The sequence below is a fragment of the Spermophilus citellus genome, assembly GCF_964194105.1.
Source record: "Spermophilus citellus genome assembly, chromosome: 3".
Classification (NCBI taxonomy): Eukaryota; Metazoa; Chordata; class Mammalia; order Rodentia; family Sciuridae; genus Spermophilus; species Spermophilus citellus.
Genome location: NC_138184.1, coordinates 106672686 through 106687073, shown reverse-complemented (window position 1 = coordinate 106687073; position 14388 = coordinate 106672686). Strand labels below are relative to the sequence as shown.

Genomic DNA, 14388 nt, shown 5'->3' with positions numbered 1-14388 from the left:
TATCTGTGGCTGTGACCAGGACCTTAGCCAATGCTTTAGTCTGCCTTATGTTTCTCTCCTCTTCCCTGTGTTCCCTTTCCTTCTCCCTCCTCTGTTCCTTTACTTCCTCAGTTTCTCTCTTATAATATACTTTCTCAGCCTCTTTGACCAAATCTCTTAAGGTCATATCTTGTAATCCATCTAAACGTTGTAACTTTTTCTTAATATCTAGGGCAGCCTGCCCAATAAAAGCCATTGCAACAGATGCCTTTTGGTCCTCTGCCTAAGGATCAAAGGGAGTATATCTCCTATATGCTTCCATAATCCTCTCCAGAAACATGGAGGGAGATTCATTGGGTCCCTGGATAATCTCTCTTACCTTGGCCAAATTAGTTGGCCGCCTAGCAGCCGCTCGGAGACCCGCTACAAGAGCCCGGCGATAGGTGGACAGATGCTCCCTACCTTCAAAGGTGTTAGGGTCCCAGTTGGGTTGGTTTAAGGGGAAGCCAGCTTCGATGATGTTAGGAAGTTGGGTTGGTCTCCCGTCTGGTCCAAGAATAGTCTTTCTGGCTTCCAAGAGGATTCTCTCTCGTTCCTCTGTTGTGAAGAGAGTCCCCCAAAGCTGCTGGCAGTCATCCCAAGTGGGCTGGTGTGAGAACATCAGCGACTCAACTAGACGTGTAAGCCGGGTGGGGTCCTCAGAAAAAGGGGGATTGTTATTTTTCCAGTTGTAAAGATCTGAGGAAGAGAAAGGCCAATATTGGTAAGCCTGCATCTCTCCCCCGTGCCCATCATCTATTGTGGGCCCATAGGGACGAAGAGGAAGCGTCACTGGGGCTTCCAAGTTTTCCATTATCTGCCGTCTGCAGGTTCCTTTAGCTGGCCCAGTCTCCTCCGGTGGGGGAGGGGCTGCTGCTGCTACTGCTGCCGCCGCTGGAGCTGGCACAGGAAAGTCCCCGGGTGGGCTTGGATCTGACCCCATCACCTCTAACTGCGGGGTGATCGAGTCAGCGGCAGGAGGGTCACCTGGGGCGAATTGGGGGTTTGGGAGCATGGGTAAAGGATAAGGAGGGGGGGTGGAGTCCAGTAAAGTTAAATCCTGTGACTCAGGGAGAACGAAGGGATGAGGGGGAGGAGCAGAAGATTTGAGGGATAGGATCAAAGGGGAAGAGATTGGAACAGGTGTGGAAACAAGGAAAGGCTTGATCCATATAGGAGGAAACTCGCAGAGGTCCTGCCAGGTTAAAATATATGGCTGTTGATCTGGATGGCCACACGGCCCTGGCTGAAAGACAGAATCTCTGACTTTACGGATTAAAGGGAGGTGGAAAGATCCTTCTGGAGGCCACTCAACTCCGAGGGTGGGTCATTCTGAGGCGCAGCATGTCCGCCAGGTCCTGCGTTTCACTGAAAAAGAGAGATTCTGGGCCCTTGAGTGGACATCCGTCCAATGATCAAGGGTTAGGGACAGAGGTGTTGAATGGCTTTGTCCCATACTGGGAGTTACTTGAACAGAGACAGAGATAAGACAATACAAACGAGACACAACGAGACGCAATCACAGACACACTGTAAGATGTTTAACAGAAGTTCAGAGGCAAAAATTACAGACAGACAATGAATTTAACAGAAAGAGTTGCCGGCAAAACCAGACGGGTTGGCAGCAAAATACACCGACAAGGGTTCATCCGCCCCTCTACCTGATGGGGAGCACTCCTGTCCCCCCGAACCCTCCAAAGCGTCCTTTGGAGGGGTGGCCTATGGCTCCTAGACATGTCTGCCTGCCACCGCCAGGGGGAGCTTACGCTCTCCACTGACAGGCACACACACATACACTGCCAACCCCACCCGAGGCTCTGAGGGCTTACGCCCTCTGGGGACTTACGTCCACCATTGAGCCGCCAGAGACGGAACCTGAGCGATCGCAGCTGAGCGATCACGAAAGAAGAACAAGGGGGAGAAAAGGAGAAGAAGGAGGGGAGAGAGAAAGAAAGACAGAGGAAGGCACCTTACTTACCCCCGAAGCAGTTCGTTGGGTCTCCCTGTCCGGCGATGCGCAGTTCCCGGACAACGCACCAAATGTAAGGGTCTGGCGAAGTGTCAGAGAAAGAGACCACACGAGACTAGCTTCATGCAATGGCAAGGGGGATTTATTAGGGATCCGTTCCAGCATGCTAGGGTTCTGTGCTCACTCAAGAAGAGAGAGCAGCCCAGAGCCCAGAGCAGAGGTCAAGCAGAGCTTAAGTACACTTTTTGGAGAGGGCGGGGGGCTTTGCATACATCAGAACAAATCATTATGAGGCGCGGGAAAATTGAACAACAACTCTGAGACATGATTAGCACATTCATTGGCGGGAACAGCTTGGGCAGGGGTGATTGGTCACTTCTAAGTGGGGTACACATTCAAACTGATTGGTTCGGGCCCTGTATGCTTACGTGACAAACTGCACAGGGCCCTAGGCTAAATGGCCAGTAGGGCGTTGTTTTAACTATCTCAGGAATTTCAGGTTCTGGGTGTAGCAGAGGAACTTAACAATACCTAGTCTTTTACATTTTAATTCAAGCTTTGCAGCTTAGAAACTTTACAATGCCCGGTCTTTTACATTTTAATTCAGGCTTTCCAGCTTAGAAACTTTACCCTTTCAAAATGACTATATCCCAAATTAACAAGTGAATTACAACTCCAGACACAGATCATGTGGAATGTAGCATTTGAATCACTTCTTAAAAAGCCCCCTGTTTCTGCTGATTAGTAGAATCATAACCTCTGGGACAGGAGTCCCCTGTGTTTCTGCTTTGCTAGCAAAGCAATAAGCCTTCTTTTCCCTTTTTCTCAAAATTGTGTCCTCATTTTCTGATTGGCTTTGGGGGCAAGAACAGAGCTTTCAGCAACATTTTGAGGGGAGTGCCAGGAGTGTACTGGCTCCCTTCAGACTCCTGGCAGAGATGGGGGCCATAGCAAGGCACAGGGGTGGAGAGTGGTTGGTGGTGGGCCATCTGGCCTGTGTGGAACGGATGTCTGCTCACCTCCTCCAGAAAATATACTGTGTTGTGAGAGGGTCTGGCTTTGGGACCTCAGTTCCAATCATCCTTTGTCCATCAGAGAGTTGTCAGTCACCTTGGCAGTGTGGGAGCTGGTGGAGGCTAAAGGCAATCATGCCAACCTGCTCATGAAGCTAGCCAGCTATTTCACCCAGGATGAGGCCCTTTGGCAAAAGGGATGAAGGTCTGACTTCAAGCCTCCTGGAACCCCATCCTCTGAGATGGTCTCTGAGCCTTTGAGGGTAGGCTCTGAAGATGAGATTCCTGCAGAAATAGAATGCACCACTTGTTTCTCGTGCCCTTTAGACCTTCAAGATGGATGACCTTCCTGGAAGAGATCCAGTCAAACTTCTACCAGGCTCCCTAGAGAGCCCCTGATGTGGCAGACTTGGCCTTATCTGAGAATTGGGCCCAGGAGTTTCTTGCAGCTGGAGATATTATGAATGTAACTCAGGATTCTAATGAGATTGACTGGTCCCAAGGATTCATCACAGAAGTTACAGACCCCTTGTCTGTGTCCCCTGCATGCTGGACTGAGGAATATCTAGAGCAGTCTGAGGTGAAGCTGCGCTGGGAGAGCCTAAGGGAATAGCCACCACTGATAATATGGAATGATGACTATCATCCTGAGGAGAATATGCAGCACACAGCCAGTGACTTTGTGGCCAAAGAGGATGACCACAAATTGGCTAATTCTGAGGCATTAGATGCATGGGTTGACCAGTTCACAAGACCAGTAAACACATCTGCACTTGACATGGAGTTTGAACAAGGCAAGTCAGCTATAGAATCTGATGTTGATTTTTGGGACAAGTTGTAGGCAGAGTTGAGGAGATGGAAAAACAGGATGCTGAGGCTCACTCCTGGCTTTCTGACTATGATGATCTTACATCTGCTTTGTATGATAAGGGGTACCAATTTGAGGAAGATAATCCCCTGCATGATCACCCTTAGCCTTTTGAAGAAAGGCTATGGTGGCTTCAGGAGAGGGACTTGCCAAATTCTGTGCTGCTTTTTGAGGCTAAAGAGCAGAGGATTCTAATCATATGAAAGCTCAGCATTATCTGGGTACTACTCAGCAGAGAAAGAGCAAGAACTTTTAGCCATCAGTGCATTGTGGAGGTGTCAGGAGCTAACGCCAGATAACCAGACAACACTGATGGCACTGGCTATGAGCTTCACCATTGAGTCCCCACAGCCATAGGCCTGGAAAACACTGAGAGACTGATTGTGCTACACAGCAGCCTATGCCCATCTAATGGCACCTGGTGAAGAAGGGACTGGTGGAGCAGGACTGGGCCCCAGCAAGCCTATTTTTGGATCTCTGTTGTCTGATTCCTTGTTTTTTGAAGTGGAAGAGCTGTTTCCGGCCATTTTTCCATTGATCTAATGTGCAATGTGGCTTAGGAATCCTCTTCAACCTGAGTGGGAAGTATGACAAGGCCATGGACCATTTTGCTGCTGCCCTCAGTGTTTGTCCCAATGACTACTTGCTGTGAAATAAGTTGGGGCCACCCTGGCCAATGAAAACCAGAGTGAAGAAGCAATGGCTGCATACTATGAGGCCCTTGAGCTGTAGCCTGGCTATATCTGGTCTCACTACAACCTGGGCATCAGCTACATTAAACTTGGGGCTCACCAGGAGGCTGTGGAACAATTTCTGGAAGCCTTAAATATGCAGAGGAAGAGCCTGGGCCCTCAGAGTGAGGGGACACCATGTCACAAAATACTGGAGCACACTGTGTTTAGTATTGTGTATGTTAGGCCAGAGTTATGCCTATGGGGTGGGTGACTGATGCCCAGGATCCCTCCACACTATGTTTGGCCCACCCCAGTGACAATGGGATGGGCTGCCCTGTGAGTGTCTGCTTCAAGGAGACTCTGCTGTGGATGTGACTCCCTCTCCCCCAGTGGGCCTACCAAGAGGGTGGGCTAATGACCACAAGCTGTAAGGTCTCTCAGGAGCTGCCTTAGTGTATGGGTGGATAGTCAGTGTTTTAGGTCCTACATAATTATAGGGAAGGGAACTCTTGTCAGAGTCCTTTAGTAATTTAAGGGCTTTACATCCAGCTACAGATCTCTCTGCATTCATCACACCCTTTCTTTTTTTTAATTGGCTGTTCAAAACATTATGATATGCTCTTGACATATCATATTTCATAAATTTGATTCAAGTGGGTTATGAACTCCCATTTTTACCCTGTATACAGATTGCAGATTCACATTGGTTACACATCCACGTTTATACATACTGCCATACTAGTGTCTGTTGTATTTTGCTGCCTTTCCTATCCCCACTCCCCTCCCCTCCCCTCCCATCTTCTCTCTCTACCCCATCTACTGTAATTCATTTCTCTCTCCATCACATCCTTTCTTGGTGCTGCTTTTGGGGTAGTTCCCAAGGATATAGAATAATTGTCATCATCAACTGTGATTTCTAACAAGGTCTACCAAATTTGTAATGTCTGTATGCACTTTTACTCAGAATTGGTAATAGCCTGCTTCCCTTGGCAATTGTTCATAGGCTTTTTTGCTCTATATCTCTAGCAATGATTCTGTCTGGGATGGGCTGTGTTAGAAGTTGGTGTGTTTCATTAAAATATTGATTTAGTCCGGAATAGCTGAGTTTTTGTTGGGTCCTCATAATTTTGTCATTTTGGGGCTTCTCCCAGCTGTGATCTTGGAATACAGCTTGTGAGTGCGATGCTGATGCAGTAATGCCAGTATTTTACTGGTAAGCATCCTCAGGAACATCTAGAGTCTGTTGCTGCAGAGAGTGTCTAGTTGTGGGGTAGGAGAAAAGCTTAAGTGTTGAGTGAGCCTGGAGGGACTAGATAGGATCAGATTAGGAACTCTGTCCTTGGGCCTTTGGTGTGAGAATAGAAGGACGTGGTAAATGCAGCTGTTCTTCTTCTTAGATTTGTCAGTAGGAATTGGAGAAAGTTGGTTTGGAAATTGCCATCTTGCCAAATTCCTAGTAAAAAGAAGGTTCAGTGTTATCATTGTAACAGGGATTCATTTGATGCTTTGACTATATCCCTGTGGTTTTGAAACATACATTTTTTTTCTTTTTCCCAACCTTCTTCTCCCTGATCTTCTCCCACCTTCTCATCTTTTCCTCCCTGACCTCTCCTCCCTAATTTAATTGTCTCTGAATCACCTTTATAAAAGCCCTCTGTTCCTGCTGTTGGGCAGAAATCACAGCCTCTGGGACAGGAGTCCCCCGTGTTTCTTCTTTGCTAGCAAAACAATAAACCTTTTTTTTTCTCAAAGCCATGTCCTCATTATTGGATTGGTACCAAGGACAAGGACTGAGCTTTCAGCAACACCAAACATCTTTGCTATACTTCTTGAAGTGTTTCCAGGGGTGAGTGTTATAAAATTGCCTTCCATCAAATTACCTCCACACAGAGAAGATTGAGGGGAGCTGATGGAGAAGCTTGGATTCTTCTCAACTGTTCCCTGCATTGGGGAGATACACTAACCACCAGAAATAATTGCTAGGACTTTTGCCTTATCTTCAGTAGTGAATGATCAGGTAGCTGAAAGCTTGGTCCTTGTCCCAGATGCCAATCCAATAAGGAAGACATTGTTTTGAGAAAAAGGAAAAAGAAGGCTTATTGCTTTGTTAGTAAAGGAGAAACACAGGGAACTCCTGTCCTGAAAGCTTTGATTCTTGCCTATCAGCAGAAACAGAGTCCTTTTATAGAGGTATTTCAAAGGCTACATTACATATGTTCTTTCATCTGGAGTTGCAGTTCACTTGTTAATTTGGAAAATAGTTATTTCTAAGATCTTCTGGTACCATTCCCAAAATCTGGAATACTTCCTTCACATGGTGGGTATGTACTCAAATAACTCTGCCTAGGATGGGGAAGAAACATAATCCTATTTCCCCTGAGATTAAAGAAAGGGAAAGATTAGGGAGAAGTAGGAAGAGAAAAAAAATATGTCCATTTAAAAAATAAGATGCAGGGGCAGAGCAGCAAAGGTTATATTCAAAGCATATAGTAGACCACTGTTATAGAAGTTTTTTTTTCAAATTACCATGGACCCAAGGTTTTATCCTGAATTTTTTTTTGTATGAATATGTATAAATGATTTTACAATAATGTTAAATATTTACATAAATAAATGAAACCGTTAAGGGTGTATTAAAAGAAAGAAAGAAAGAAAAAACAGCAAAACACACATTCATTCCAAGCATATGTAAAAAATTAACAGAGAGGGCTGGGGATGTGGCTCAAGAGGTAGCGCGTTCACCTGGCATGTGTGCGGCCCGGGTTCCATCCTCAACACCACATACAAACAAAGATGTTGTGTCCGCAGAAAACTAAAAAATAAATATTAAAAAAATTCTCTCTCTCTCTCTCTCTCTCTCTCTCTCTCTCTCTCTCTCTCTTTCTCTCTTTAAAAAAAAAATGTTAACAGAGAAGTTAAAAGTTAACTCTGGGCCTTAAAATACACTTTATCTAATTTTAAAAAATGTAAATCCAGCAAGGTACAACTGGCTGTTGCAAAATTGTGAGGTTATTTACAACAAATGATGCTGGGAAAACTGGAAATCATTATTTAGCAAAATGAAATTAAACTCCTATCTCTCACCCTGCACAAAACTCAACTCAAAGTGGATCAAGGACTCATTATGCCAGAGACCCTGGGCCTACTAGAAAAAAATTTAGGCCTAAATATTCATCATGTCATCTAAGAACTAACAAGACTCCTAAATCTCAAGGAGTAAAATCAAGAATCAATAAATAGGGGGGTTAGTGTTGTGGCTCAGTGGTAGAGCACTCACCTAGCCCGTGCGAGGCCCTGGGTTTAATCCTCAGCACCACATAAAAAAATAAATAAAATAAAAGTATTGTGTCTGACTACAACCAAAAAATAAATATATTTAAAAAAACAATCGATAAATAGGATAGTATTAAACTGAAGAGCTTCTTCACAGGAAAGGAAATAATCAAATATATGAAGAGAGAGTGTATTGAATGGGACAAAATCTTTACAACCTGCATCTCAGATAAGATATAATCTCCAGGATATACAAAGAACTCAAAAAAAAAAAACTTAACACAAAAATAAATAAAATAAATACCACAATCAATAATGGGCAAAGAAACTGAACATTCACTTCACAGAATGAGAAATATGATCAGTCAACAAATATATAAAAAAATGTTCAACATTTCTAGCAATTAGAGATATGCAAATTAAAACTTCACTGAGATTTCATCTCACTCCAATCATAATGGCAATTATCAAGAATACAATTAATGGGCTGGGATTGTGGCTCAGTGATAGAGCGCTCGCCTAGCACGGGCGAGATCTGGGTTCGATCCTCAGCACCACATAAAAATAAAGGCATTGTGTTGTGTCCATCTACAACTAAAAAAGTAAATTAAATTAAAAAAAGAATATAATTAACAATAAAGGTTATCAAAGATGTGGGGGAAAGGTACACTTATACATTTCTGATGGGACTGCGCATTGGTGCAACCATTCTGAAAAACAGTATTGAGATTCCTCAGAAAACTTGGAATGAAACTACCATTTGACCTAGTTACCCCACTCCTCAGCATATAGCCAAAGGACTTAAAATCAGCATACTATAGTGATACAGCCACTTCAATGATTATAGCAGTTCAATTCACAATAGCTAAGCTATGGAACCAATCTAGGTGTCCTTCAACAGATGAATGGATTTAAAAATGTATAATTGTAAGGACCTTGCTTAGCATCTGGATGGCCATTTTAAGTGACAACTGTCATTTTAAGGAAAAAGTTTCCCTTCCCCTTTCTGAGAAAGGCTCACCACTCCCTTATACCAACCCCACACTTAACCACCTGCATTAGGAGCTGCCCAGTTCTAATCCCTGAGCCTGCCCCATAAAAGTCCCAAACCCCAAGCCTGTTTTTTCTCTCTATCTATGGAGAGATGTGCCTTTGTCAACTCTGACAAATAAACTCTAATGTGTATCCCTGCTTGGTCTTTGTCTTTCATTTCTCACTCACTGGTTTCCCGGTTCCTTACTTTCCTTTCTTTGGTGCCAAAACCCATGATTGAATTCCCTGGTGTGCCCAAGCCCCTCTTTGAGGGTCACTGAGCATCCCCCATCCAAATTCCAGTGTGGGACCAGGCCCTCCATTTTGCCGAATGCCCTCTCTGCACCCACCACCAAACATTTCAGGTAAGACTATCTCTGGTTGACCTACAGCTCCCTGGAAATGACCTTTAATCACCCAGCACTCCCAGGGTTACCGTGTGGTTGGAGGCACCCCCAGTCAAAGCTTTCACAGCTACAGATGATCACTACTGTCAACCAGGTCTATAGGTTGGGTCCTTAGTTTTGAGAAAAACCACTGAGGGTGATTGGGAGTTGTTCCTGGTGAGACCTCTTGGCCCTGGGTTAATCTATATGGCTTCTGCCCCTATGTAGTCCCAGTAGGATTCCAAGTACATCTACAGGCCCTGCCCCCAATGCTTACTCAGCAATGACGATCCCCTGAGCATAACCTTCCTCTCAACTGGGTGATACTAGAGACTGGGGGATGGACCACCTCTAGACTCACCTCCTACATCTCACCATGGGCAGCTCCTCATCCATTTCCTCCCATAGTCCTCTAGGCTGCCTCCTGGACCTAAAACCCCAAAACCTTATCCATTTGTGCAATCAGATCTTGCCTCAATATCCTTTGGACTCTAAATGGCTGCTTAAGGGTACTCTATATCCAAGTATTATCAGGGATCTTTTCAACTATTGTGAATGTTCAGGAAAATGGAAAGAGATATAAATATGTTCAGGCCTTCTCTCTACATTCTAAGCCCTCTCTCTACAAATCTTGTTCTCCCCCACAAGTCTTCTTAACTCTCACCTCCTCTATGCCTGCCTCCAAAGGGACAGAAAATCCTACCAAGGACTCCTCCTCCTTCTACCCAGTGGATGAGCCCCTGCCATACCACAATTCTCTTTCTGATGAAGCCACCACAACAACTGTCCCTTTGGCCCTCCACCCTTCTCTCCTTCTGCTACACACTCATGGGCTGCCAGGCCCAACCTGCATCTCTGTATCCTCTAGGCAAGGTGGCTGGGGTAGATGGTGTAATCCGGGTTCATGTGCCTTTCTCTTTGTCAGATCTTTTACAGATAGAAAAGCAGCTTGGGTCCTGTAATTCAAGCCAAACCACACATATCAAAGAGTTTCAATATCCTGAACCAATCATATGATTTGACCTTTCATGATATCCATATGATCTTGTCTAAAACCCTCCTGCCTAAGGAGTGCAGATGAGTTTGGGAGCAAGCTAGAAATTATGCTGTTGAGGAACATGAGACCTCCTCTGACCATCTGATTGGCACTGGACCCACCCATGGTGAGACATAGGAGGTAAGTCTAAAGGTGGGGTGTCCCCCAGTCTCTAGTCTCACCCAGTTGAGAGGGAGGTTATACTCAGATGATCCTCACTATTGCTGGGTAAGCATTGGAGGCAGGGCCTTTAGATGCACTTGGGATCCTGCTGGGACTACATAGGGGAAAAAAACATAGAGATTAATCCAAGGCCAAGAGGTCTCACCAAGAACAACTCCCAGTCACTCGTGGTGGTTTTTCTCAAAAATCCCTGATTGGGACCCCAGCTGGGATTATAATTCACCTGGAGGAGTAACTAGTAGAAACCAATTCATTACTTGCCTCATGGAAGGACTTAAAAAGGCAACCCGTAAGGCTATCAATTATGAAAAGCTCCAGGGAATCATCCAAAATAAGAATAAAAACCCTTCAGCATTTTTAGATGGCCTAACCAATGCTTTATTACAATATATTAATCTGGACCCTGAAACTCCAGATATGAGACAACTACCAATGACCTGCTTTTTCTCCCAGAGTTTCTCCAATACTAAGGCACTAAGGTGCCTCAAAAGGGGGCCCCTAACTCCCAAAGATGAGGTTCTGGGAGTAGCCTTTAAGGTGTATAACAGGAGAGACAAGAAGGCTCGAAAGCAGAAATATCAAATGCTTGCTCAAGCCACGTCCAGCCACATCTGTCCCTGGTTTCATTGGCCCATGGAAGAGTCCCTTGGGACCACCCAGACCCTACCTTAAATGCGGTCAGATGGGTCACTGAGCTCATACATGTCCCAAGCCTTGCAAGTTTCTAGGCCCTTGTCCTAAATGCCATCAGGGACACTGGGCCATTGACTGTCCCTGATTCCATAGCAGCCCCTGGTCATCCAGCCCTTCTGGTTCCCCTTTCCAACTCTTAGGACTAGCTGCAGAGGACAGATAAGGCCCAGGTTCCCATCACCCTACCACTACCATTACTCCATTGAAACCCAGGGTAACTCTGTGTATTTCAGGTAGGCCTGTCTCCTTCCTCCTAGACACCAGGGCTACATAGTCAGTCCTTAAGGAGTTCTGAGGGCCTACTACCAACTCTTACAGACACCCACCCTTGTGTGCATTTTTGGCTCACTAATTTTTACCCATTCCTTTTTGGTCACTCCACAGTGCCCCCTGTTACACTTATGGGAAAGGACATACTCACAAAGTTTGGGGCTACACTTTTCTTCTCTCCTCATATATGCTTCCATCCAGACCCACATGCTGCTCCCCTGATCCTCACCCTCACCTTAGAACCATCTCCTATTCTGCCTGCCGGTGCCTTCTCATTACCTCCTTCTAAGGTTGATCCTACTGTCTGGGATGTTTCAAGTCCTTCTATTGCCTCACACCACAAGCCCATTCACATCTGTTTCAAAAACCCTCTCCATTTTCTAACCCAATCAAAATACCTGCTCTCCCTCCTTTCTGCTGCTGTCCCTCTCTTTTGCAGAGCAGCCTTGTCAGGTTGACAATAAATCCACTTTCTTATTCCAGGTGAGTGTGTGATTAGTCCTGAGCCACTTTTCTTTCACTGATGTCAGTGACTCAATCATGTTCTCCCATCAGCATTGCTCTCCCCTCCAGGGATTTGAGCTGCTTTGGGATCCTGGCCTGAGGGCCCAAGACAATTATCACACACCTTCTTTCTTCCATATTCTGACCTCTTTTGGGTAAGTGTCTTTGCACTTTCCCTCCCCTACTCTTCAAAAGTCTACTCCCTAGAGATGGCAGTAACAAGTCTCCTCTCTAGTACTTAGATCTTGTCCCAGCACCAAGATTCTCACTCATCCCTTCCCCTTGATGAGTTCACTTTCAGGTCCTGGTTCTCAACCCTTCAGCAGAGCTCATGGAAGCCCTGGCCAGGCAACCAAGTCTCTCTACTGCCAAAGCCTAGGACTAGGGAAGTAGTGGGTGACTCCCTTCTCTCAGTCCCAGACTCTAACTCACCACAGGGAACTCCAAAATTCCATCTGACTCATGTGTCAGCTACCTCCTTACTTAGACCTACTCCATTTGGCTCCTGATCTAAAGGCCCATCAACCAATTCAACCTTCTAAATTTCATAACTTATGTGAGTGCTCTTGTCACCTTTTATTTCAACAGGATTCCCTGGTGGAAGATCCCAGTCTTATTTTCCACATGTGCTCACCTTTAAACCCTGCTATTCTCCTCCCTGCTCCTCAGGACTCTTCCACTTCTTCTCTTCTTACCCATTCCTGCATTAAAACTCTGGAGGAGTTTCTTCCATATCCTCCCACATACAGGAAGGCCCCTTGCTCCAGGTTCACAGAAGGCTCCTCCTTCCTCAATGAGGGAGTTCATTGAGAAGGGTATATTATAGTCTCTCTAACCTCTGTTGTGGAAGCGGCTGCCCTCCCCATTAACACATCCAAGTAGCGGGCTGACCTTGTTGCCCTCATCAGAGCCTTCACTTTGGCAAAGGGAGCCTCCCTAAACATCTACACTGAAGCTTCCCACATACTTCTCTCCCATTCTGCTATTTGGAAGGAGTGTGGATTCCTTACCACCAAGGGAACATCAATTACTAATACCCCTTTATCGCTGATCTCCTACAGTCATCAAAGCTTCTCATTGCCATTGGAATCACACATTATAAATCCCATCAGACAGACACCTCCTTTGTGACATTTGGCAACAACAAGGCAGACTCTTGAGGTGAGGGCTACCACCCTCTGACAGCCTACTCCACTTGTGGTCCTATGCCTTGATTGTCCCCCGATTGACTCTTCCCCACCTGATACTCAACAGATGCTTACCTTCCTTCACAACCTCTTCTACCTAACACCACATCTTTAAAATAGTTTCTCACTTCTCACCTTAAACTTTCTCCAGAGGACCTACAATTTCTCTCTACCCTCTCTGCCTCCTGTAAAATCTGTCAAAAAAAAAAAACAATGTCACCTCCAATCTCCGCCCACCTGCCTTCCCTTTACACCAGGCAAGAGAACATCTCCCTTACTTTGACTGGCAACTGGATTTCATCCATATGCCCCTGGTCAAGTGGTACAAATTTCTCTTGGTACTTGTTGACACTTTCTCAGGATGGGTTGAGGCTTTTCCCACCACCAATAAATGTGCCCCTATTAGAGGTCAACATCTTTGTTGAACACATTCTTCCCCAAATCAGCCTCCCCTTCTCACTCCAGTGATAATGTTCATGAATTTACTTCCCATATTTCACAGTCTGTAGCTAAGGCACTCAACGTCTCCTAGCATTTTCATATCCTCTACCATCCCTAGTCCTCTGGCAAGGTGGAATGTATCAATTGGACCTTGAACATTCTCAGTAAACTGTCCTTTGAACATTCTCACTAAACTGTCCCTTGAATTACATTTAGATGGGATTAAACTACTTCTCTTGGCTATTCTTAGGTTATGAGCCCTCCCAAAAAAGCCACTCAACATCTCCCCTTTTGAGTTTCTATATAAATGGCCTATCTCCCTGTTCAGCTAACCACCCTCTGATTCTCCACTACCCCTTGCTCCTTATCTTTTCTGGCCCATTCTTCCATACATTAGGAACCTTCTTTGGCAATTCAGTAATGATGTTCTGGAAAAGCCTAGTTTTGCCTTTTCCCCTACTCCCATTCTGTCTCCTGGTTAACTGGGATATTTGACCTCCCTCCAACAGTCCCCCCCAACTCTCCACAAAATGACCCTGTTGGGTCATTCTTACCATTCCCTTGGTGGCCTGCCTTGAGGACAACCCATATTGGGTTCATAACTCCCATTTAAAATGGTTTTCTTCGCCCTTTTATACACTGACACCCACAGGCCCTCTTAAGCTGTATTTCCGCAAGGCTGGAACACTAATCTTCCTTCAGTCTCTGAGGACCACAAGGACACTGCAGAACCATGAATACTATTCTTCCCTTTTTCATTTTTGCCCTCCTCCCTTATTCTACACTCACTCCCAGGGGTACTATTACCAGAAATTACCATTCCAATTTCTAGGAGACTTAC

The 14388-nt window shown here is 45.3% G+C and overlaps 1 protein-coding gene and 1 pseudogene across 2 annotated transcripts in view; one reads left to right on the top strand and one right to left on the bottom strand.

The window, feature by feature from the left end:
- The first annotated feature begins 2925 nt into the window (after nucleotides 1-2925).
- LOC308645240 (peroxisomal targeting signal 1 receptor-like) lies at nucleotides 2926-5305 on the top strand (annotated as a pseudogene). Its single transcript has 2 exons — nucleotides 2926-3030; nucleotides 3328-5305. The product of its transcript is annotated as a peroxisomal targeting signal 1 receptor-like (transcript).
- Nucleotides 5306-5355: 50 nt separating this feature from the next.
- Nucleotides 5356-14388, bottom strand: part of LOC308643165 (zinc finger protein 280B-like) — a 122559-nt gene continuing 113526 nt past the window's right edge. The window contains exon 4 of the mRNA XM_081283009.1: nucleotides 5356-5995. Within this exon, the coding sequence (XP_081139135.1) occupies nucleotides 5945-5995 (51 nt within the window). The 3' untranslated portion in view covers nucleotides 5356-5944. The remainder of the gene's footprint in view (nucleotides 5996-14388) is intronic.